This window comes from Clytia hemisphaerica, unplaced genomic scaffold, assembly GCF_902728285.1.
Source record: "Clytia hemisphaerica strain Z4C2 unplaced genomic scaffold, Clytia hemisphaerica genome assembly, whole genome shotgun sequence".
Taxonomy (NCBI): domain Eukaryota; kingdom Metazoa; phylum Cnidaria; class Hydrozoa; order Leptothecata; family Clytiidae; genus Clytia; species Clytia hemisphaerica.
Genome location: NW_027103918.1, coordinates 1,467,267 through 1,494,189, shown reverse-complemented (window position 1 = coordinate 1,494,189; position 26,923 = coordinate 1,467,267). Strand labels below are relative to the sequence as shown.

The 26,923-nt window shown below is 35.7% G+C and overlaps 1 protein-coding gene across 1 annotated transcript; it reads right to left on the bottom strand.

Moving 5' to 3' along the window:
- Positions 1-2,001: 2,001 nt before the first annotated feature.
- On the bottom strand, positions 2,002-4,482 carry LOC136809684 (uncharacterized). The gene is made up of 5 exons (XM_067066228.1): positions 3,502-4,482; positions 3,050-3,257; positions 2,737-2,882; positions 2,480-2,611; positions 2,002-2,234 (listed from the first exon to the last, which is right to left on the bottom strand). The coding sequence occupies exons 1-5, from the start codon at positions 4,480-4,482 to the stop codon at positions 2,046-2,048; spliced, it is 1,656 nt and encodes a 551-aa protein (XP_066922329.1). The 3' UTR covers positions 2,002-2,045.
- Between the last annotated feature and the right edge of the window lie 22,441 nt (positions 4,483-26,923).

Genomic DNA, 26,923 nt, shown 5'->3' with positions numbered 1-26,923 from the left:
CTAAAATCATTAACTTTATTTTGCTAATCCACAATGTTTTTATAATTTCCCCACCCGATCATCTTCGCGACTATTTAAATCAAAAACTTTTGTCATCTCGATTTCGTTTGCGCCCAATCACGAAACAAAACTTTAGTTTTCCCTTTCTAGTTATTGTATTATTTTCTCGTGGTAGATAGGTTGATCGTAACTCCGTATGTAACTCCCAAAACTGTGCCCATTTTATTTTCTCGTTACTTTTTTTACACTCGTTGTTTTTTTTGCCGAGACAAAGATCTGAAGTCCCTAACTTTGTGAATAAATAGTTAAAATCAGCTTGTTAGAAAAAATCAATAATTTCATATTTAGAATTTTTATTTTTATTTTTTTATGCCTTAGAATAATGTGCTCGAAATTATCTTTCCGACGAGAAACTACATCTCATTATATCTATTCTTATTCAGAGAATAAGAAGGTATCAAAATGTTTGGACTGTCAATTTTTCTTTTCTAAAATGAAATAAAAAATTAATTTTGAGCAATGTTTTCATGTATTTATCATGGTTTATATTTGAACCATTAAACTTAATATTTATTATAACTTATTATAGATAGCAATGATATCTTAAATATTTTCCACTTCCATTAATATAATATGTAATTTATGTAATTGTAAATATTCCAATAGTTTTCTATGACTTAATTCATTCCATCATAGTAAGAGTCCTTACTCAAAATTTGCACACTGTTAATTTTATTTTTCTATAATAAAATGAAATTCATTTCAAGCCAATATTTCCATCGATTTATCATGGTTTATGCTTAGACCATTAAATTTATTATTTATTATAATTTATGATAGATCGTAATATTAAATATTTTCCACTTCCATTAATATAATATTTAATTTATGTAATTGTAAATATTCCAATAGTTTTCTATGACTTAATTCATTCCATCGTACACTCTACCTTAAGGGAAAACATTTTCGTGAAACAGGCTATCTTCTTAACAAAATACTCTTTCAACTGCGATAATAAATTCCGCGAAACTTCCGAGTTTTGAGCTAATTAAATTATGCGAAAATTTCTTTCCGCAAAAATTTCTTCCCTTAAGTTAAGGTATTAACTCCCTTGTATTATTTACAATATTAGACATGATTTATAGATAATATATATTTATATTTTATTCTATCTATTGTCGTTCCACAATAATTCAAAATAATACCAATCAAAATGCATCTAGTTTTGTCATTTCCTCTTTGACTCACTTCAATTGAAATTGTACACCCAAACTCAAAGACCGAAAAAGTTTCTTGAAAATGTGGATCTGTAAAGAAAGATACAACGATAATTTTTCTGACATTAACAAAAACACAATTTTTTGAAGTAATTTTTTTATCTCTGAGTCGCACATCACACTGATCAGTCAAGACTGGGGATTGAACCCAGATTTCCTAACAGGTGTATTGACATTATACGATCTTGACGTAAAATTACAAAAGAGTTATAGATGAATTTTTCGCCTTACCGTGTATATAATTTCAATCTTGAATATTCAATGCTCGGATTTCGGATGGCAACTTCAGTGTCCTTCATTTCTAAGAAAGTATAAAAAAAGATGCTTTTACCTTTTTCAACTTATATTTGACAGTATTCGTTTTCTGAGAAAGAAACCTTGTGAAACCTTAACATGTAAATAGACATATTGTACAGAAAAAAGCCTCATCGCAGCGACGCAGAAAGTTTCCTTGATTTCCTCAAGATGTAAATCAACGTGTGGGTTTATGCCATTCGATGAAAATAACATTGACAGTCAACATACCAACACTGACTGTCAATGAACACGCTTGGCAGTCAACAAGAAATATTGACTGCTGAAAATAAATTATTGACAGTCAAGAAAAACTGATCACAGTCAAGAATATGACTTGGCTGTCAAATAAGCGACTTGACTGTCAAGAATTGGTTTCATCAGTCAATAATTAGACATTGACAGTCGATATAGCGCACTGACTGTCAATAAAAGTAATTGATTGCAAATGAAAAAGCTTGTATGTGTCCAAAATCAAGGTTTTTTGAACTGACAGTGTCCTGGGTCTCTAGATTTGAATAGTGATATTGATTCTTCAAGAAAAGTGAAGAGAATTGACTCCAGGAGCGGCCACGTCTTGTGGTGATCCTTGCATTTAAACATCATATTCAATGCATTGTCTGTTTTGAAACCCAATTCGTCACAAATGCGTTGACCAAATACCTAACGAGACAATTTTGCAGCGTACACATATGAGGTCCGAATACCATTGCACAGAAATGAAACAAAAATACCATAAGTGGAGCCTTAGTTGGGGTACCTGATTGGAAACCATGTTCTCGTTTGACTATGATGTGACCAACCGCCTAAACCCATACTAAAACGAATCAATACCCACATCGGATTTTTCGGGGTGAATTTAGCTTCGTGAGAGACTGAATTTTATTAAGCGACTCAATAATAAGTACCTGCCAATTAAGTTTGAAGAAAGCCTTGCAAATGTTGAACTCAAAATGTAGAAGTCCTGCCAGTGGAACAATCCAATCGAACTCACGGTCGTGTGTGGGCTTCCTAAATTTTCCTTCACAACAGGGATGTTTCTACAAAATGTAAACGCATTTTTACAAGAGATGCCGAGTGCAGGGCAGAATGATTCACAGATCGCATTTACATTTGTTGGTGATCACAAAATGGTTACCGAAAACAAACTTTTATGGTAACTTACGTTAAAGCAGTCAACGCCCAGAAAACTCTTTGAACATTGCACACATGTCAGCGCGTTTTGTATAAGTTCAATAACGATGTTATAGATGGTGCCGTCAACTTCTAGAAATAGCCAGTTTCGAGTACCGTTACCGTACTGTGAAATGCCTATGAGGTAAAAGACTTGTGATAATTGTGTGCATGCTACAACACTTTCAAAAATATACACAGTATACTATATAGTCTCGTTTTCCGCTTTCCGATAATGTTAAAATGGACACTAGATTGGACGGCTTTTCTAATTTCATATTCAGAAAAAAAAATAAGCATCTTACCCGTCCTACGACCAATCTCTCGCAATAATTCCGACACAGAAACATACGAATTTGGATTTGTGAATGTTGGGTCACAGACACAAATATCAGGTTTAGCGTCAACGGGTTTCTCTATGTTGGGGAAGTAATCTCCTAGCGTGATCTTTTCTCCAGTTGCATCGAGGGAAATTTGGACGCCTTCCAGGGGACTTGAACAGTATCTGCAAACCTAAAAGTTTTATTATTAAATTAAATATAAACTCCACCCTATAAAATATAGTAGAACAGGGCTATAGAATTATGATCAATAAGTTAAATTCAAGCGACATTCTTCACGACACCTAATAAAAAAAGTTACACCAAATTTCCCAAAATTTTAGGCTTGTAAAATTAACTTCCTAAAGTTAATCTGATTACAGTAATCTTACACAATTTACAAACTAAAATAATATACAGAGAAAATTATTACAAACCAAGAAATCTTTGTCATTTTCACAATAACATGCCGTGCAGTACTTGACTGTGCGTGAGCGTTTGATCAGACCAGCCCAATTTTCAACCGATTCGTTTGTTTCTTTGTTTTCGTTAAATCGTTTCAATCTTGTTTCAATAAATTCCAAACGCAGTGCTCTATACACACTCTCCTCGTCTGGCGTCATTGAAATTTCTTTTACGTCCGATTTTTTGGGGAACCAGACCCGCGGATGGTATGTGTCGTTAAACTGAAGATTGGTGCCAGCACGAAGTATGTTGTAAATGTGATTTGTGATGACACTGACCGGCTGAGATGAGTTGGCCTCTAGATGCCAATTTTTGCCAATGATTTGAAGGTTGTCCGCAGCATATGTTAGGTCAACATCCGGTATGATTGGCACGGCCTGCGTGGCCTTGTTGACCCATGTAGCCATATGGGTGTAACCTCCACCGGGTGTCAAATTTCCAAACATTGAACACAACATTTTTGAATGCGTCATCTGAGTGGACACCAGATTTGTGAGAAATGACAAAGGCAACACAAGGCGTTTGTCGCGTGCACCGTACATCAATTCGATTTGGAAGGCAGCTTTTGTTACCTTTAACAAGCTACTTCCTGGATGAAGTCCGCATGTCGATTTGGTGTACTCCTGTACAGATTTTGGTCTAGCGCTTAACCAAGTAGTTGGATTATATTGTATTAGCTCTGGCAATGTCAGTGGTTTACGTAAATATTTGATGTCGTTAACAATATCATCATTCAACTCGCCTAAACTAACAATCTTTCTGTTATCACTGTACCGTATGCCTTCTACTACTGAAATGCAACGTTTACAAACAAATCCACGTGTTAAGTTGGTTATCAATTTTCTTTCGAAAAACTTGTTTTTGATCAAACGCCTCAGTCGAACAATCGCAATAAGTTCCAGATGCGGCCATGATTGTTTATGACACCCAGAAATACATTTACGTCGTACCATAATTCGTGAATTTTTCGTTCTAATTTCTTTTCTAGAAGATTTTGTTGAATTACACGCTTAATTTATAAATTAAACACTCGAACTAAGCGAACTCCTCGAACTGGTCACAAATTATTGAAAATTTCCAAAAGTTTGCTTAAGTTCAAGTAGTTCGATTTTCGAACTGTTCGAGTAATGGGGTCGTATCTATATTTCAGACTCAAATGTCTTATACCTGATCAACGTCTTTGTTATTGTTTGTTACACCCCTGTATCACAGACCCAGTGGACCACCCCACCCCGGTGGAAAAATAGGCCAAAAAGATCGTCCCCGGTGGAAAAAATATCCTAAAATCCCAACCACACTGCGAAATTGCTCTATGATTTTATCCCCATTGAAAACTGAATGTAAAGAATTGCACTCTAAAACCACCCCCACTGGAATTTTCGAGCTGGAAACAATAGATTTTCTATCCCCATTGGCATTTTGATAAAAAAATTTATCCCCACTTAGCGAAATAGTTCTACCGGGGCACTGCGACAGGGGTGTTTTCTTGTCTTTACCATTTTTTGTAAGAACAATTTTATAACATATAAGAGCACAAAGCTAAAGATTTGGCAAAACATAAGAACAAATTGAGAACAGTTTAAGGCCCATCTCCTTGGGGGGTACTAAGTTTGTGAGATGACGGGTATGTGCCGCCCAACTTTTGGCAGTGGGGCCCTTGGAGGGCAGGGACTGGAACTGACCCTTAGAAGGAATGAAAAACCCCGAAATAAAGGATCTAGAATTAGATTTTTGTGATTTTTACGACCCTTAGTGGGATTTTAAAGATTGAAAAAGGCACCCTTAAGGGCGGCACATACCCGTAACCTCATTTTGCCTAGCTCCCCCCCCCCAAGCTCATCTCTAGCTAATATTCAAGAACCAACGGACGGCTAAGTTATGATACTACAAAGGTATAACTTCGAAAACTTTCTACGATAACGTAATCTACGATTACGGTTATTAGATTTTTTCCAGTCAATAAGGTATATACCTTAGGGGAATTAGTTCTCGCTAAAATCAAAATTTATCGTTCATCACCAAAACATCTCGCCAAGATTAACTTTGTTGTACGTTTTAAATTAGACCCTAATCTTAAGCAAAAAACGCACATTCATAGGCCAAAAGGAAAAGCCTTACCTTGCCGTTCTCTTCAAAACAAAAGACTTTAGGCGTACAAACTTTCACGAGCAGCGAATTTTGCTAATTTAGGCCTTTTTCGCGAAAGTAAATGTCTTTGAAAATTCTTAACAGGCCTACTGTGTATTCGCTAAAAAGCTAATGCTAGCGGATGTGTTTTATTTTTTAATTCAAAGAGCAACCACCTCTAGCGTTTTTAAGGATTTTTTTCACTTTAAAGGCAATTTTTATTAGCAAATTGTCATTTTTATCCAACAATTCGCGTAAGTTTATGCTCGCGAAAAACATTTTCCCCTCAAATTCGCGAAAGTAAATGTCGCAAATTTCGCAATTTTTCGATCTCGCGAAATTTTCTGCTCGCGAAAGTTTGTACGCCTAAAGTAAATTCATAAACTAGTATAAATAATTTCCCGCCAAATCTCGTTGCGTTTAAGATTTCTACGCCTTGCTTCGCCAATTTAGCTTTTATCTCGTCCAGCGCACTTTATCATTTGCAGTTAAGACCCCCTAACGAAATCAATCTAATCTCGCTAATTATGCCAATTAAATATTCGAAGCATCTCTTCTGCAGCCATCCCATTACTAAGTGATAATAACATTTTCAAGTCTCAATTTATACCGTTGCAAGATCAATGATGCAGGGAATTTCATTTGCGTGTTTTCGAGTTTTTAGATGTCGTGGGATTTGAAGATTTCTATTATTTTAATTGCTTTGATAGATTCAAAACACAACTTACTCTGCGGTGGAACATTATGATGTTCTCATTCGATAGGTCTTTTTGCTTTTCTTTTTTGTATAGACATGACTTGAAAAGATCGCTCAGTGCTCGACTGTAGGTCGAAAACTGAGGAACAGATAATGTGTTTTCTTGAAAATTTTTTGACTCATATTGAGTTACTTCTTTCCATCTTAACTCATATTGAGTCGCTTTCTTCCTTGTAGTCACTTTAGATCACTAGTTTTGCATTGATGGATGTCTATGTCATCATTTTTTCCTTTTCAATTCCAACCGGATTGATTTTCTGTCAATGTTCATTCTAGATTTTTGTTGTATTTATATTGTCTTTTTGTTTTGTGAGTTTTGTCTTTATTGTTTCCATTTTAAGTAGTTGAAGGTTTTATACTTCTTGACTCCATATATATGCGTATGATAGGAAGACAAATAAATGAGTATGTATAATAAATAGTAAATAAATAATAGATTAAATATCTAAATTATTTGAATTGATCCAATTTCGAAAGTCATTGTCAACTGCTTTAATATCACATCGTTTGGCAAACTAAAACATGTTGAGGAGTTTGTATTTCACCACAGACACAGTCTGTGTCACCACAGACACAGGGTTATTGCTCAGACCAATACGATGCATAAAACTACCATAACGACCGTAACCCGAACGTATGCAATTTAGCAGGACCCATTCGTGGCGCTTTAGATCGTGACCAGGTGGTTTGTTCGAGGGCAGCGGAATAAATTGTTTCAGTTGGTGAGTTGAATCATTCCAGCGTTGGCGCCATTTTGCATCGGCCCAAGTTTGAGGGTGTTGTCAGCAGCAAGTGAGTGCATCCTCCTTGAGAGTGGAGATCTGCTTTTTAAACTGCCGTTAAGTAGCGGGTTGTTGGCGACGATGTCAAGCATGTGGTCGTCGGAAAGAGCACGGTTTCTGAGATCTAGCATGTTTTTTTTCCTACGGATGTCAGATGGAGCAATTCCGCAGAGCACAGGTAGAATTTCAGTGGGGGTCGATATGATGCAGCCGCTTATCACTCGCATGCAGCTGTTCAAAGAAACGTCAATCTTGTTACAGTGAGGGCTGTGGCTCCAAATAGGAGAACAGTATTCTGCTGTGGAGTAGCAGAGAGCTAGAGCGGTTGTATGGAGGGTAGTGAAGTCCGCGCCCCAGCGATTACCAGCGAGTCTTCTAAGAAGATTACAACGTTTTGTAACCTTGGAGGAGGCGTTTGTAAGGTGTTGGTTGAAAGAAAGGGTACAATCTAGCGTAACACCAAGGTAGACTGGGTTTCTTTCAAAGCGTAATTACTCACCATTCGTCGTCACGTTAAGTTCGTAATTGGCTTTCCGGTTGGCGAGATGAAACACACTCGAGACAGTTTTACCAGTGTTCAATTTGAGTCTCCAATTTGTGAAATATGTCCTTAAGGAGTCAACATCCTTGGAAAGGTCCTCTTCAATCTCTGGGAAATCTTTGTGGGTGGATTTCAAAGCAAGGTCGTCTGCATACACATACTTCTTGCTAACGGTAGGTGGTAATTCATGTGTATAGATAGTGAAGAGTAATGGAGTGATTACAGACCCTTGTTGAACACCATTGATAAGGGTGCGACAGCGGGACTTCTTTCCACCAATATGGACGTGGAAGCGACGCTGTGATATCATTGACATGATGGCACAAACTATCTGACGGCTAGGAATCGTTTTTAACAGTTTAAGTGTCAGACCGCGATGCCAAACTGTATCATATGCTGCAGAGAGATCCACGAGCACAATACCGGCCTTGAGCTTCTGATCGAATGCATGTTCTATGTCCTCAGTAAGCAGAGCAACTTGGTCAAGGCATGATCGACCTGGACGGAAGCCAGCTTGTTTGTTAGGAAGAAAAGATTCAGTGATTGGTTGAATTCTATTATAAATCAAGCGTTCATAGAGTTTCAGAGGGATGCAAAGAAGACTTACGGGTCTGTAGCTGCTTGGATTATCAGGTGGCTTCTTTGGCTTTAATACGGCGACGACTTTAGAAAGTTTCCATATTTTGGGGACGGATATCGTTTTCAAGCAGTGGTTGAAGAATTGGCGTAACCAGTCAAGACACGTATCATCCATGTGGAGGAAAAATTCGGGATGTAAATTGTCGACACCAGGAGCCTTCCAAGCCTTAAGAGTTTTGATGGCTGAGAACATCTCATCGGTAGAAAACTCACTACACAGGTTTTGATCAACAGAGGGAGAGCACCAAGCTTCTTTCAGTTGGCGATTAATGTCTCTGGTGAACTCTTTGTTCGGATTTTTGAACTTGCCATTGGAGAGTAAGCAAGACGCCACAGAGTTCGGATTCATCGAGTTAGGGTTGGGCAATACGTTCTTCCTTCCCGTAAGCTTGTTGAGAGTTGACCACGCTCTACGACTCGAAGACTTCATATCAACGTTTTCGACGGTTGTTATCCAGCGTTGTCTGCGGTTTGTGTCAAGATGATCAATCAGTTGGTTTGATAGAGATGTTTTGTCTTCTAATGAATTTGCCTCCTCGAGCTGGGACGATAGATTTTCGCAAGTGTCATCCCATTCAGGTATGTAATTTTTCCTAAAGCCGCGTGGAATCGAGCGCTTGGCAATTTTGGAGAGTTTCTTTTGAAATGCAGAATAGCACGTGTTGATATCGGTGAAATCAGGAAGGTCAGTACACATATCTCTAGTTAAGTCCCGAAAGCGGTCCCAGTCGACTTTACCGAAGTTCCAGCGAGGTATTTGAGAGGTTGGAGTGTACTCAATCAATGCTGGGTGATAAATCAACGTTGGACGGTGTTGCGACTTTGGGAAGTTTCCTAAGATTGTGTGCAACGAATGAGGTATAGCACTGTCTCGGTCGTGTGTGAAGAAAGAGAGATCAGGGTTCGTAAAGATATACTAAAAACATGGTATGAACCCCCCCAGAGATTAGGGGGGGACCTAATTTTTTTTTAACCATATTCTGGCTGGGGGCTGGCAAAATTTAATTTTTTAGGGGGTACCTATATTGCTGGGGGGGACCTACAACTGCATGTGAAAGATCTGGGAGCTGGCTTTGTTTAAAATTGGGAGTAATCTTTTTCTGCTTTCAATCCACAGATTCATTGTTTTAGTCCAACTTTTATATCAAGAAAGTTTTTAAACATCTGTCCCGTTATATTTATATTCTACTGGAGGCTGAGAGGTTTTATGTCAGGGGGTACCTAATATTTAGGAGGGGGGCTAAATTTTCTGGGGGGACCTAGAACCCCTCTGCATACCATGAAAAATATAAACATACTATAGGTCGTTTGCAATAAAGTAAAGAAAATAGTAACCTTACGACCCTTAACAACTAGTGCTGAAAGTCGAAGTCGGACAAAAAATTCAAAATACAAAATCTGAGAAATTGTAGGGGCGTCATGGGTAAAAATAAGAAAACCCAAGAAATTAAAAACGATCTTCAAAACCTGAGGAAATTATGCGATTTGAGTTGTAAGGGTCAGACTTATCAAGAACAAAATATACTAAGTATAAACTATAAATCGTAAGCAATAAAGTTGAAAATATAAAAACTAGAAACCATAGTAGCTACCTAACTAGTGCTGTAAGTCTAAGTCGGACAAGAAATTTCAAGAAGCCAAATCTAAAGGATGGTAGGGACTCAAGAAGAATATTTGTACTTGAATTGAGACACAAACAGACGTGAGATTTTTTAGCAGAGGTTGTGACTTAGAATACTATACTAGGCATGATAAAATTTGAAATAGTCAAATTGACATCTGGCCAAGAACAAATGAAGAATAAAACAAGCTAGATGCTGAATGGACCTACCTGATGATGAAAGTTGGATCGCAATGCAAGGAGAAAAAAATCAGTCAAAAACTGTAGCGTTTAGCGAAAATGCATAACACAATAAATTCATCATTGATTGTTGATGGGGGGAGAGGGAAGGGTTTTAGGGGAAAAATAAATAGAAAGTTCTGGTCGCAAAAATCAGTTTTATTGACAATTGAATCATGCTTGATGGTGAGCATTGTTATCAATAATGTTTTGTGTGAAAAAACATAGAAATACAAGAAAAAAATCGAATGAAAATCTGCAAAAACGGCGATTTCCGGCATTTTCAACCGAAAAAAAATTTCCTCAAAAATCGAACTCAGCCATTTTTTGAGCATTGCGAATACACATCTTTCTGCAAAAAATCAGAAAAAACTTTTAATGAAAATTCGAGAAAATGTAAAATAACTGGTTTTTCCGGCATATTTCCGGCATTTTAGGCCGGAAAAAAATGTTTTTCTAAAATCGGGCTCCGTCACATTTTAGGTATTGTCATATTGCATCAGTGTGCAAAATTTCATAAAAAAATATAAAGTACAGCTCGAGAAATTCAAGAAATACTGTCTTTCCGGCAAAAATAGGTTGTTCCGGCGATTTTTAAATAGCTCCGGCTTCAAAAATCAATTTTATTGAAAATTGAAACATGCTTGATAGTGGGCATTGCTATTAATAATGTTTTTGAATGAAAAAACAACCAATTGTAAGGAAAAAGTTCAATGAAAATCCAGAAAAACGGCGATTTCCGGCATATTTCCGGCATTTTCGTCCAGAAAAAAAATTTCCTCTGAAATCAAACTCGGCCATGTTTTGAACAATATTAATACGCATCTTTGAGAAAAAAATCAGAAAAAACTAATGATAAAATCTCGAGAAAATGCAAAAAAAACAGTTTTTCCGGCATATTTCCGGCATTTTCGGCCGGAAAAAAAATGTTTTTCGAAAATCGGGCTCCGTCACTTTTTAGGTATTGTCATTTTACATCAGTGTGCAAAATTTCATAAAAAAATATAAAGTAAAGCTCGAGAAATTCAAGAAGTACCGTTTTTCCGGGGAAAATCGGCTGTTCCGGCGATTTTTAGAAAGTTCCGGCTTCAAAAATCAGTTTTAGTGACAATTGAAACATGCTTGACAGTGGGCATTGTTATCCATAACGTTTCTCTGTGAAGAAACAAAGAAATGTTAGGAAAAAGTCCAATGAAAATCTGCAAAAACGGCGATTTCCGGCATATTTCCGGCATTTTCGGCCGGAAATGAATTTTTCTCACAAATCGGACTAATCCATGTTTTAGGCATTGCTAATACGCATCTTTGTGCAAAAAATCAGAAAAAACTAATGATGAAATCTCGAGAAAATGCCAAAAAACCGGTTTTTCCGGCATATTTCCGGCATTTTCGGCCGGAAATGAATTTTTTTCGAAAATCGGGCTCCGTCACATTTTGGGCATTACCATTTTGCATCTTTGTGCCAAAAATTAGGAAAAACTAATGAGCCAATCCCGAGAAAAGCTAGTAACGAACGGACGAACGAACGAACGAACACGGGTTAATTTATAGGACCTCCAAAGGTAGGTCCAAAAATTATTTTAGTTCCTAACAATATTCGCTTCTATTAGAGCTTTCAATTTCAACCTATTTTAATTGTTTTTTTTTTCAAGAATATCCACAATTGTGTCCTTTGATTCCTCATTCAATTTACTTTCATTTTTGATGTCGACTTTCTTTCCGAGAAGGACACTGGTGACATTTAATTCAGATTCGTTGCATAACTGTACGAAATCGGTAATTGTGGGTGAGGTGAACTCCGTTGTTAGACTGTTGAGAAGGTAATGTTTCGTGGCATCATTTTTCATTAGCTGTTGTAGTAAGCCTAGCTTTCTGGCTTTAATGGTTGACGAAATTTGTTCAAGTCATTCTTTGAGTGTTTTGAAATTCCCTAGCCTGGGAATCCATGCTATGATTTCTTCTTTGATGAACTGATGGCGAAATGTATAGCATGGTATGGGCTGGAATTTGTTTTTATTTTAGTAAGTGAGGACAGCGCTAAATTCGAATTTCCCACTGTAAAAAATGTGAGTCCAATATTGGACTCGCAGCTCGAACCCGTCTTGTGTACATCAAATTATAAAAAAACACATGACGGGTCTCCTGTCTAGAAATTCCCCAAAGTGATTTGACTGAATTTCGGAATTGGGTATTTACCAGTTTTTCAAATGATTTGGTCATCTCTGACAATTCTAATCCATATAGAAGCTTTGGTACAAGGATACTCTCAGCAATGGTTGCGATGGTCCCAGGGTGAACCCATCTGGTTCCTGATGAGATGAGGGATGGTGTGGTAGCCCAGAGGTCGTTGAGACGTGAATGGATATGCCTGTCGAGGGTCAAGATGTTTTTCAAAGTCCCCCATTTAAAAACTAGGTGCTTGAGCTCTTTCTGTGGTCGAATCGTATCATTATCGAGAGTTAACCTTGAGTCTATGATCGGGCTCGATCCTGATATGATAAACTGGGTTTTTAATTTATTGAATTTCAACCAATGTTCTTTCCCAAAGACGACACACTTATCTAACATCCTCTGCAGCTGTTTCAGGTTCGGACTGAGCAAAATAATATTATCTGCAAAGGCTATTACTGATATGTTGACTCCTCCTGGTAGTTTGGTTCCGATTTTCATGTCTTGAAGATCCCTTATTAGTTGTTCGGTATAGTGGTTGTAGAAGAAAGGAGACAGGATCGATCCCTGCCTAACTCCTTGAGAGAATGTGAATTTATCAGAGCATTCTCCTCTGTATCTGATAGTGGCGTCCCCCTGTTGGTAAAGCTTTATTAGGAACTTGAGGATAGTGTTTGGAACAGTCGACTTTTCGTGAAGAGATGTGAAGAGCTTCATCCAGTTACATGTGTCAAAAGCCTTTTCTGCATCTAGGCTGCAAAGATAGATGGGTGTATTCTCTGTATTGTATTCTGAATCGTTTCTTTTATAAACAGTTCTGCATGGATTGTTGAAGAATTTATACTGAAATCGAATTGCATGTTATTGTGATGTTTGATGTTAGGGCGTTTGTTGAGTATTGTTTTTCAATAATCTTTGTGGTGATTGGGGTTAGACTGATGCCTCGGTAATTATTTCCATCATGGAGAGGTTTCTGGTACGATTTGACCAAGGGAATGATGATTGAGGTTGAGATTGAGTAGGGCAATTCTTGGCTTTTCATGATGCAATTTGTCAAAGTTACCAGTGTTTGGTGTAATTTGGCTGGAGCATATTTGAAATGTTCGGCTTTCAGATGATGAGAGTCGTACGTTTTATCATTGTTTAAACTCGCTGTTGCCTTTCTGATGTCTTCTTATGTAACATAAAACACCTCATCCTCTTGTGTTTCAAGGTTTTCAAGTTTTTCATTTGAATCATCATTGTTTATGTCGGGGACCCTTGGATTGTTAAGTATAGATTTGAAGTGATCCTTGAATTCTTCTGCAATTTCTGATACAACCGTTTTATTGTTGATTGTGAAAAGTTTTTGTTCAACCTTTCTAGATTGTCTTATCTGCTGCCAATATTTCTTTGGTTCGTAGTTTTTTATTTTATCAACGTTAACGTAGTGACTAGTTGTTGCTTGGTTTTGAAATTTCTTAACACACTTTCGAAAGTCTTTTCTTGCAAAAAGGTACCTGGAATGTGATACAGTGTCTTTTATAAAATAATCTGCATTCCATGTGTTGAAAAAATACTGAAGTGTTCTTTTCTTTGTGGCTAATTCAGCATTCCACCAGGGTTTGGATTGAAAAAAGTGAAACTGTCGGTCGTTGTGAAGATCGAAGTGGGCTTTTAAAGCTGAGTGTTTGAGTATGGTGTGTAAATCATTGATGCTTTCAGAGAGGTTGGTTTTTATGGTGTAGTTTGCTAGTTCATTTGTTACAATATTGCTGTATAGTTCAATAAAACGTTGGTTTTTACACACAAAGCTTGGTAAGAAATCTCCATTTTGAAGATGGTTACTGTCAGTGTTCTCAGCTTTTTCATGGCCGTAAGGTAGCTCAAGGATCGTTGTGATTGGAAGATGATCTCCTGTATTTAGATAATATTGCTCAATGATTGTTGTGTCAGTGACGCAGCCAACTAGATTTGTAGATATTATGCAATGGTCTATGTATGACTTGTTTTCCAATGTTGTATCTTAACTGTACTTAACTGTATGTATGGTCAGACTTTGTGCCTAGGTTTTAATTTCTTTCTTCTTGTTAAACTGACAGGTGACTCTAGAGTGGCAGGAGATGCTTACTCGAGATAACCGCACCTGATCTCAGACTTCGGTCTTCAGCTTATGACTTCCTTTTGTTGTTTTTTTACTGTTTTTTATTTATTTCTTCCTTAATGTAAATTGGGTTTTTATTACAGGTTGGCATGGTTAGTCGCTAGTTTGTATCTTCTTCAGTGTACATAACTTCACTACATTCCATTGTTTTAACACTAGTCCAAGACCGTAATCTTTTAGGGTAAAAGCAGTGTGAATTGGGACAGCCTTGCATAGACCCTTTGATCAAGAATGCAACACGTTTTGAATAGTTCGATACTTCTTGTTCTAATTTTCGAATTATGCTCACATCGCAATCAACATGAAGATAATTAATTGACGTCAAATACAATATGTACGGCCACGCTCTGGCGAATGAATGAAAAAGAATGGCAACAATCGATGAAAAATCCACTGAAAAGGCTGAAAAATATGGATCCTGTACCGCCAATAAATGCTTCACGAATGAAATAATAAAGGATAATGACATGTTACAATGTAGGAAATGCCAGAGATTCGTTCATTATGCTTGTTCGGAGCTTCCCGCATACCAAATTCAGCTTTGTCTGCAATACAAAAGCCGATGCTTGGAATGTAAAAAATGTGTTACAGTCACGCCAATACTTTTGGAAAAAATCAAAACAAGTAAGCAAAGAGTCAGAAGTAACCAAATAACGCAAACAATAACGGAAGCAGAATGTCAAGATGGAGGTCAGCAAATATTTGAATCTGTTTTCAACACTAGATTGCATAATCTAGGGAAGAAAATGGAGGAACTTATAGCTATGAACAAAGAAGACGTCGCTAAAGAACCAAAACGGGCAACATATGCAGATATCACAAAGGAAGAGGTGAAGAAACAGGAGGTTATCATCAAGAAATTTATAAAAAAGGAAAAAGAAGAAAGAGAAGAAGATCGCTGGAAGAACTTAACTAGATGTAACATCATTGTCCATCATTTAGGTGAAAATAAAGATGAGAATAAAGAGGAACAGCGGGCCGGTGACAAAGATTACGTGAAGGAAGTTGTAGGAAATCGTATGGGATTAAAGATAAATGTTGTCACTGCAGAACGAATCGGTGCTCGAAAGGATGATATGTTCAAGACGAAAAGATGGCGGCCATTGAAAGTAACGTTGGCCAATGAAGAAGACAAGAAAAGAATTATGGCCTCAGTCCATAAACTAAACGAAGATAATTTCAGTGTAACAGATGACTTCTCCAAGAAAGAACGTGAAACCATTAAAGAATGGCATGAAAAAGCTAAAGAGAAAACGAAGAATGAGAAGGATGAATGCTGTGTATGGAAAGTGAGAGGTAGCCCTCGGGCTAAGCTCTACTTTAAGAAAATATGTAAAAAGACCGTTATTGATGAACTGTAAATTTGAATTAGATTGTTTCATAGAAGTCAATAGACCTTCAAAATATACTCCTATAGTAATAATAACATTAACAGGTGCGCTCTCCTACTCAAAGAGTTGAAATAAAAAATTCATTAATACTTTTTAAAATGTCACAGTAAATTGAAAAATAACATTAAAATTGAGATCGACACTTTTGTGAAGTATTATTTAGAAAGGTCAAAACTTGCTAAAGTTTCTGCTTTAAAGAGGCTTGGGAATACTACACTTGTAATTTGAAACCTTAAGGGAATTAATTTTTGCGTGACTTATTTTCGCGAATAACTTGGACTGTAACTTTTCTCGAGGATTTAATTTCGCGATTTTGTAAATTTTTTCAGATTTTCACATTTTTCGTTAGTTTGATTACGAGATTTTGTGTGTACAATAGAGCCTCCACATCTCGAACCGCTTCGAGGAATGAAAATTTATTCGAGTTATAGAGACATTGTAGTAATGGAGACTCATTTAAGAGATTTTCTGAGCTGAAAGAATTTTTAGGGTTAAAAATTTCGCGAGGGATTATATTTCGTGAAAAAGGCGAAATATAATCCCCGCGAAAATTTATTTCCTTAAGGTACACAAAGGACAAAGTCAAGGTATTTAAATCAACATTTCATATTTTGAATTTTCCTGGATTTACCATTTTAAAAGTCTCAACTGCGTGATAGTTACCTTGTACATGTCTTCATTTTTTAAAAGATCATTCCAAGAGTCTTGAATTCTTCCACAATCAATTCGTCGACCATTTGAAACTTGGACAATAGTTAATGCAATGTCCAATCATGTGATTGATTGATCACTCCCACTAAAAGACTTTGGATTAGTCCAATAGCTTTTGTTAGCCTTGTTACGAGATGAACAAATTGGGATACGTTGGTCTTGATGGCGAAGATTTCAAGCACTGTGAACATATTCGAGCTTAGAAAACTCATCTTCATTTCCAAAAATTAAATCTCACCAAACTAAAATAGAGACCAACGCCACGGGGCAAAGGGTTTTGATGGCAAGAAAAGCTTATGCAGATTTGAACCAAAAAAGAGTCCGCAGTAATAGAGTTTTCAAGGTATAACCTGAAAGAACCAACCATTTTCTGAAAGCATTTGAGAATAAAATATGATTTGACCATTCTTTGAGGCGGTGTTAACTTTGGATCCCACCAGGAATCAAACCCTTGCCTGGCAAATTTCAGATAGAAAATAGTGCCATATGACCAAGGCAATTCTCGAAGAGCTGAAATAACATTTTCTTTGGTCAATCTTTCAGCAGAATGCTGGTCAGTCTTATTAGATTTGTCGACGTGTCTGCTAATAAGTCCGTAATCAGGGCCCATTTCATAAACTTTATTAATGAAGCTAAAAAGTACCAGGTAGTTTCCAAGTAAAACAGGCCTACAAGACAACATCGTTGATTTGGTAATCTGCTGTCTTCTACTCATTGACTATTTGAGTTGTTCCAATAACAACTTTTCTCTCTTTTGGATCTCTAAATCAGCTCTTTCGTCTTTTTTAGCAGGATGATGTTAACATCAAAATCGTGCTTTTGGTGGTGGATGTTTTAAACTTCTTGACAAACAAATGTGTCAAGGGAGTGATTTAAAGTCTACTTAGAGGGGACCTTAAAATCCCTTGGAGAGTCACATATAGTCAAATATGATCAATCAATCGAATACAAGCGGACTTAAATTTGGGGTAGCATTTCATTGATGAAATTAAATTCAACAATTGAAACAGATTGAAACCGCAAATTTTGGGAAATATTCTATTACAATTCTTTTGTGTTTGACAATAAAATTGTAATTTTATTCGATTACATTCAATTGATTCGATTGGCACAAGGAACTGGTAATTATGAAATTTATAATGATTGTTTTTATCCAATCAAATTCTTTAGCAGGCAATCGGTTATGAACAATTCATTCTTCAACTGCTCAAATGTAATCTTGTCTTCCTTGTTTTTCAATAGTTATAGCAATGGAGTCTTTTGACAGGGAATTGATCTCGATTCTTTGTAATTCTTCTTCAGTTTTATTTTTTCGATTTTAATTTCACCTCCAGCTGTGCAATTGAGTCTAAATAGTCGTTTTCATATGTTTTCTGATTTTCTGATGCTTATACTTTTCACGTATTTTGAGATATTCTTTGACAATGTGATCCTTTCCAAAAAAAAATTGGAGTATATAGTCAGATATCAAATGATTATTATTAGTCTTTGTGAAATAAATATTAATGAAAAATGAAAAACTTACTTTAATTGCTTTTCTTAATTTTTCCTTTACTGTTGGACTATTTAGTGGTAAATGTTGCATCTAAAAGCAATTTTATCTACATTAATAAAAGTTTACACCAAATAAGGCTGTTATATACTTTATTATTACTTTTTTATAATTTTCCAGTGCTAAACCAAACCCCATTTCTCCATGAAAGTCTCTTTAATAATAGTTCTCATTAATAGTTATAAAGCCTACCTTTTCCTTTTCCATATTTAGATATGAGACGTGCCATTGGCGTTGAAGGTGTTGTTAAGTATCTGGTTAGAAAGAAAGGTTAAGGTAAGGACAATATTTCCCTCTAAAATACCTGAATATTTGATTCTTGGAATTCAGAAATTGTTCTTTTCAAAAAATAATTTAGCTTTTTCACTTTTTTCTCACTATCCTTTTTCATTGTTAGGTATGCTTGTTTTTGAAAAAAAGACTTATTGTTCAGTATTTTGCTTGAGCAGGAACCCTTCACTTGAATGAGTTGTTTGATTTTCTGGAAATGGTAATGTAATCTTAATAAGTAATGAGTTACAACTGTTTCTTGGAATTTAATCAATTGATTTTTAAAACAAAAACACTACAAAAAAATTATTTGCAAAACCATTTGTTTCTTTTATTGAAGTTGAACACATCATTGGTGTCCAAAATGTTCTGGTTTCCACGATTTCTAAATTATAATTATTATAAATATTACATAAGATGGATAAATAATGATTATGATACTCTCTTATTTTGATACCAGAAAACAGAGTAAGATTAATAAAATTCGAAACAAAAAAGCAATTTTCGAAGAGTTCTCATGTGATTAAGAAAAATTCAAATTCTTAGAAAAGTTGGACTACATCCTATTGCGTTTTTCTCGACATTTTTGTCCATGACTGTATCTTGGATCGCGATGGAATTGAAGAACGTGGAAAGTCACTATGCCAGTCACAAGTCTGGGACTTCGGGTTTGTGTTGTGTGTATACATGTTTTTTGATAGATTTGTGTATTTGTTTTGTGTTTGTTCCCATTTTGTATACATTCTGATGAGCTTGTATTAATGATTGTACGGAAGTATGTTTGTCAGAAATCTTTGCAATTCATTGTTTCTCCAATATTGCTATTAGGTTTTTCTTTCACATATCACTATTTAAATTCCCTTTGACTTTTTGCAAAATTTCCCTCTGTTTCGGAATGATTTATAAATTAAAAAATTAAAAAAACACCAAAAAATGGTAAATTTACATAATTAACAAAAATATTCTTTACTTTTTTCGTTTTTATCAGTTTGAGTTCTTTATATATCAATACTTTTTTTTTCTTCCAATTACAGATATTACATATCTTCACTATATATATGTGAAATCTAACAAACATAAAAGAAAAAATTGCTGTCTCTTCTTTGAGCGACTTCGTGTCGTTCGTATTTTCCCTGTTGAGGGATTTATAAATATCGTTTTCATGACGTCTTTCGATGTGGAGATCTTGCATTACATAAGGTAAAATGAAAGTAGTATCGTATTCCTCAACAATGAGGCAAGTGAGGTGGTTCTCATCAAACTCACCCACAAAATCGATCTCGAAATCTCGAATGAGAACAAACAATATTGCTTCCAGCAAAAGAGACTCTACCTCATCCACCCGGTTTGAAATGTTGTTGCTAGACTCATTAGCAACACTGAAAGACGTTAGGGTCGACGTTTGACTGAGGCATGGTTGGATTCTTCTTCTTCTTTTAGATGAGAACGTTTCAGGTCTCCCATTTTGGCATCTTTTGCAGAAACAAGATTTGCCAAATTTAATGCCTCTCGTTAATCATGAAGAGTTGTCATTGTATTGACAGTAGGATGAATCCTCTTTCTTGCTCCTCCTTCCGTACCTACAGCTTGTATTAGTTGGACCGGTTACCATACTGATTAATGAAGTAAATTGTTTGGCCCACACCATACGTAAAATGTGTTTTGTATGGCTAGGCCTTGCCTCGGGGCAATTGGCAGAAATGGCATACCAAAGCAAGCTGGTACCAAAACTATCATAATTCCAAGTGAATTTGCCAAAGCTTCGGGATGAGATTGTGTTTTGTCTTCGCAATACACATCACACTCATCTTCATAGAACTGTAGCTCATCTTCGATGATTGAAAAAAGGTTAGAAATAATTGTTTCGGTATTTGATGTTATTTTTAGTTGTTTATTGTCGAAGATATCGAACAAAAATTATTGCTGGTTGATCGACAAAAGGCTGTTTTTTTGTCGTTTTTTTACCACTTTATAGTGTTTATAGAGTCACCAGCAATAAACTTTGTTTGATATCTTTTGATTGAATGAATATTTTTTTTAAATTTTTTGACACTGATGATGATCTAAGATTGAAGAGTCACTCCTGTGAAAATGGTAAATATACCACATTTCTACAAGAAGTTGATTTTTTTCTTCTTCACTTTTCATTTTCATTTTCCTTTTTTTTCTCAAATTTTTTACTTGATAATATTCCACTCACGAATATCATTTTAACGAGCACAAAATCGCATCTTATTCGAATTCTATCAAAAGTTACAGCCATTTTTGTCTCCAGCTGCAAATTATTTCGAGACAGACTTTAGTGGCAAATTTTGCTACTACAATCAGTGACGAAAAACTTGGCACAAAAAGGAAACCCACCGGGGTGTTTTGAAACCACAATCGATTTGCAAGTGCTCTAAAGTAGGTTCGAAGGGTAGAGTTTTAACTCTGAGTTTTAACGCTAGACTTAAGACTTAGGACCTTAGGATCTGAGGATTCAAAAGTTCAAAAATGGTCCAGTAGGGCTTGAAATATAGCCTAGAAACCAATAAATCCCTCCCAGATCGAAATAATCGTTGAAATCAAGTTGAGGGCCCGAAATTGACATTCTCGCTCGAACTTCAATTTTCGAAAAATGGTAAATTAGCGAAAAGTGCCAATATGTTATGGCACTGATTGTAGTTCCAGATTATTTGTGTGCTTCCGTATAAAAGATTACATCATGAATATCATGAATTCTGTTTTAATAATGGAGTCGTCGATTTCTTATACATTTTGAAATTTCTTCGCTTTGCAAAAACAGAACGGTCGTTCCGCAAGCCCTTTTATTTTGATTTTTCTTTTTTTTGTATTGCTTATGTCTGAATGTTTAATTTTAATCTTCTTGATTTTTTGTCATTTCTTCTCCCTCCCTCTTTGAGGCGGTCGCTCAGGCACGGGACGCCAAACTGGGTTCTAGGCCGACTTGGCAACCTTTCCTTCTCTGCTGTACTTAACTGTATATATGGTCAGACTTTGTGCCTATGTTTTAATTTCTTTCTTCTTGTTAAACTGACAGGTGACTTTAGAGTGGCAGGAGATGCTTACTCAAGGTAACCGCACCTGATCTCAGACTTCGGTTTTCAGCTTATGGCTTCCTTTTGTTGTTTATTTACTGTTTTTTATTTATTTCTTCCTTAATGTAAATTGGGTTTTTATTACAGATTGGCATGGTTAGTCGCTAGTTTGTATCTTCTTCAGTGTACATAACTTCACTACATTCCATTGTTTTAACACTATTCCAAGACCGTAATCTTTTAGGGTAACCGCAGTGTGAATTGGGACAGCCTTGCATCGTGTCAAAAGACTAGGACTGACCCTTTGATCAAGAATACAACATGTTTTGAATAGTTTGATGCTTCTTGTTCTAATTTTCGAATTATGTTCACATCGCAATCAACATTAACAGGTGCGCTCTCCTTCTCAAATAGTTGAAATAAAAAATTCATTAATACTTTTAAAAATGTCACAGTAAATTGAAAAATAACATTAAAACTAAGATCGACACTTTTGTGAAGTATTATTTTATAGAAGGGTCAAAACTTGCTAAAGTTTCTTCTTTAAAGAGGCTTGGGAATACTACCCTTGTAATTTGAAACCTTAAGGGAATTAATTTTCGCGTGACTTATTTTTGCGACTAACTTGGACTGTAAGTTTTCGCAAGGATTTAATTTCGCGATTTTGTAAATTTTTTCAGATTTTCACATTTTTCGTTAGTTTGATTACGAGATTTTGTGTGTACAATAGAGCCTCCACAACTCAAACCGCTTCGAGGAATGAAAATTTATTCGTATTATAGAGACATTGTAGTAACGGAGACTCATTTAAGAAAGAATTTTTAGCATAAAAAATTTCGCGAGGGATTATATTTCGCGAAAAAAGCGAAGTAAAATCCCTGCAAAAATTTATTTCCTTAAGGTACACCAAGGACACACAAAGGACAAAGTCAAAGTATTTAAATAAACATTTCATATTTTGAAATTTCCTGGATTTATCATTTTAAAAGTCTCAACTGCTGGGAGCCCAGGTGTGATAGTTACCTTGTACATGTCTTCATTTTTTAAAGATCATTCCAAGAGTCTTGAGTTCTTCCACAATCAATTCGTCGACTATTTGAAACTCCGACAATAGTTAATGCAATGTCCAATCATGTGATTGATTGATCACTCGCACTAAAAGACTTTTGATTAGTCCAAAAGCTTTTGTTAGCCTTGTTACGAGATGAACAAAGTGGGATACTTTGGTCTTGATGGCGAAGATTTTAAGCACTGTGAACATATTCGAGCTTCGATAACTCATCATCTTTTCCAAATAATAAATCTCACTAAACTAAAATAGCTTTCTAGAGAAAGACCAACGCCACAGGGCAAAGGGTTTTGATGGCAAGAAAAGCTTGTAAAATATGCAGATTTGAACCAAAAAAGAGTCTGCAGTAATAAAGTGAGTTTTCAAGGTATAACCTGAAAGAACCAACCATTTTCTCCAAAGGTGAAAGCATTTGAGAATAAAATATGATTTGACAATTCTTTGCAGCGGTGTTAACTTTGGATCCCACCAGGAATCAAACCCTTGCCTGGCCAATTTCAGATAGAAAATAGTGCCATATGACCAAGGTAATTCTCGAAGAGCTGAAATAACATTTTCTTTGGTCATTCTTTCAGCAGAATGCTGGTCAGTCTTATTAGATTTGTCAACGTGTCTGCTAATAAGTCCGTAATCAGGGCCCATTTCATAAACTTTATTAATGAAGCTAAAAAGTACCAGGTAGTTTCTAAGTAAAACAGGCCTACAAGACAACATCGTTGATTTGGTAATCTGCTGTCTTCTACTCATTGACTGTTTGAGTTGTTCCAATAACAACTTTTCCCTCTTTTGGTTCTCCTTGCGAATCAGCTATTTCGTCTTTTTTAGCAGGATGATGTTAACATCAAAGTCGTGCTTTTGGTGGTGGATGTTTTGGATGCTTTGTGATGTTAAACTTCTTGACAAACAAATGTGTCAAGGGAGTGATTTACAGTCTACTTAGAGGGGACCTTAAAATCTCTTGGAGAGTCACATATAGTCAAATATGATCAACCAATCGAATACAAGCAAACTTAAATTTTGGGTAGTATTTCATTGATGAAATTAAATTCAACAATTGAAACAGATTGAAACCGCAAATTTTGGGAAATATTCTATTACAATTTTTTTGTGTTCGTCAATAAAATTGTAATTATTCAATTACATTCAATTGATTCAATTGGCACAAGGAACTGGTAATTATAAAATTTATAATGATTTTATTTATCCAATTAAATTCTCTAGCAGGCAATCGGTTATGAACAATTCATTCTTCAACTGCTCAAATGTAATCTTGTCTTCCTCGTTACCAATAGTTATAGCAATGGAGTCTTTTGACAGGGAATTGATCTCGATTCTTTGTAATTCTTCTTCAGTTTTATTTTTTCGATTTTAATTTCACCTCCAGCTGTGCAAGTGAGTCTAAATAGTCGTTTTCATATGTTTTCTGATCTTGCTTATACTTTTCACGTATTTTGAGATATTCTTTGACAACGTGATCCATTCCAAAAACTTTATTTAAAAGGAGGCTTGTTTTTGATGGCATCGCCCTTTTAATGATTTCGACTGCATCTAGTACAAAAAATTGAAGTGTATAGTCAGATATCAAATGAGTATATCGGATCAATTCCTAATATCAGTCTTTGTGAAATAAATATTACTAAAAAATGAAAAACTTACTTACATTAATAAAAGCTTACACAAAATAAGACTGTATATACTTTATCATTACTTTTTTTATAATTTTCCAGTACTAAACCAAACCCCATTTCGCCATGAAAGTCTCTTTAATAATAGTTCCCAATATTAGTTATAAAGCCTACCTTTTCCTTTTCCATGTTTAGATATGAGACGTGCCATTGTCCTTGAAGGTGTTGTTAAGTATCTGGTTAGAAAGAAAGGTTAAGGTAAGGACATTATTTCCCTCTAAAATACCTGAATATTTGATTCTTGGGAAATTGTTCTTTTCAAAAAAGAATTTAGATTTTTCACTTTTTTCGCACTATCCTTTTTCACTGTTACGTATGCTTGTTTTTGAAAAAAAACTTATTGTTCAGGATTTTGCTTCAGCATGGGCCTTCTTTTATTGAAGTTGAACACATCATTGGTGTCCAAAATGTTCTGGTTTCCACGATTTTTAAATTATAATTATTATAAATATTACATTAGATGGATAAATAATAATGCTTATGATACTGTTATTTTGATACCAGAAAACAGAGTAAAATTAATAAAATTCGAAACAAAAAAATCACGAGTGCAATTTTCGAATTGTACGAGTTCTTATGTGATTAAGAAAAATTCAAATTCTTAGAGAAAAGTTGGGCTACAACCTATTGCGTTTTTCTCAACATTTTTGTCCATGACTGTATCAGGGATTGCGATGGTATCGAGGAACGTGGAAAGTCACAAGTCACCAGTGCCAGTCACAAGTCTGGGACTTCGGGTTTGTGTTCTGTGTATGTATGTTTTTTAATATATTTGTGTATTTGTTCCCATTTTGTATGCATTCTGATGAGCTTGTATTAATGATTGTACGGAAGTATGTTTGAAGTATGTTTGTCAGAAATCTTTGCAATTCATTGTTTCTCCAATATTACTATTAGGTTTTTCTTTCAGATACCACTATTTAAATTCCCTTTGACTTTTTGCTAAATTTCCCTCTGTTTCGGAATGATTTATAAATTAAAAAATTAGAAATATCCAAAAAAATCGTAAATATACAGAATTATTCTTTACTTTTTTCGTTTTTATCAGGTTGAGTTATTTATATATCAATACTTTTCTTTTTCTACAATGACAGATATTACATATCTTCGCTATATATATGTGAAAAAAAAAACCTAAAAGAAAAAATTACTGTCTCTTCTTTGAGTGACTTCGTGTTGTTCGTATTTTCCCAGTGAGGGCACTGAAAGACGTTAGGGTCGACGTTTGACTGGGGCATGGTTGGATTCTTCTTCTTCTTTTAGAGGAGAACGTTTCAGGTCTCCCATTTTGGCATCTTTTGCAGAAACAAGATTTGCCACATTTAATGCCTCTCGTTAAGCATGAAGAGTTGTCATTGTATTGACAATGGGATGAATCCTCTTTCTTGCTCCACCTTCCGTACCTACAACTTGTATTAGTTGGACCGGTTACCATACTGATTAATGAAGTAAATTGGGTTTTGTTTGGCCCACACCATACGTAAAATGTGTTTTGTATGGCTAGGCCTTCCCTCGGGGCAATTGGCATTAACGGCATATCAAAGCAAGCTGGTACCAAAACGATCATGATTCCAAGTGAATATATAAAAAATATCAGTAATAAAAACATTTTGACATAATCATTTTTTTCAAAAGTTTTGCTGACGTCGGCATTTTTTGGTTTTTGCGGTTTTTCGCAAAATTGGCAAAACCTAAATTTAAGTAACACCGATTTTCATGTTCTACATCGTAATGCGCTTCTTTAAAGGTACAGAAGCAGCCACCGAGGCAAAACACGAAAAAGCCGTTCCTTTTTGCCAGCCAGGAGAAAATTTCTATAAAATGAACATAATCGGGTTGTCCGGAACGGCTCCAAATTTCCAGCTGGAAAAGAAAAATATGCCAGGAAAATGGAACAAATTGCACGGGAACAGCTCTCAAAAAAAAAGTTTCGACCTTTTCCTTGAAATAGCCGTTCACATTTGCCAGGAGGAGATATACAAATGTATAGGAACGGCTCTTTATTTCCAGCTGGAGATCAAAAAGGAAAATAAAGGTAGCAAACGTCAGAGCAATATAGATATTTTATAGGAACGGCTCTCTATTTCCAGCTGGAGATAAAAAAGGAAAAATGTCAGAGCAATACACATATTTTATAGGAACGGCTCTCTATTTCCAGCTGGAAATAAAAATGTAAAAATAACTGTCCCAAAATTGCCTAGAATGATTACAGTATTTAATGGGAACGGCACTGTATTTCCAGCTGAAAAGAGGTGAACATATAGCACTCTTGGCTCAGGCATTTGGCAAGTGACGATAGTTGCAGAGTATAACGCCATGAGAATCTATCACAGACGTATACTTATTCAAAGGTCGAATATCAAGTAGAAAGTTCGCAAAAGGCCCTTCTGCGGAGAAAACACTACTTTAGAAGTCTATTTAAATTCTCCAAATCCGAATGTTCTGGCTATTGGGAACTTTGAAGGCACTATTCGAACATTTTGATAGCATAGCAAAGAAGCCCACCGGGTGCACTTGGTCAAAACAGGAAACGGGTATGTACGAGCCATAAGGATATCTTTTTTCACAACTCAAAAGTCTCGCGAATGGGGTGTAGATTTATAAGTTAGTCTCTGAAGAAAAGGTTCCAAAATCACAAAAATCGAGAGTTTCCCACAGAAAGGGTCAAAATTCCTAGAAA

Excerpts from the sequence above, each read along its gene's own strand:
- LOC136809684 (XM_067066228.1), bottom strand. The coding sequence starts at position 4,482 with ATGGTACGACGTAAATGTATTTCTGGGTGTCATAAACAATCATGGCCG. Across the intron at positions 3,258-3,501 it reads AAAATGACAAAGATTTCTTG|GTTTGCAGATACTGTTCAAG; the intron begins GTTTGTAATAAT and ends TAAAACTTTTAG. Across the intron at positions 2,235-2,479 it reads TCTTCAAACTTAATTGGCAG|GTATTTGGTCAACGCATTTG; the intron begins GTACTTATTATT and ends TTGTCTCGTTAG.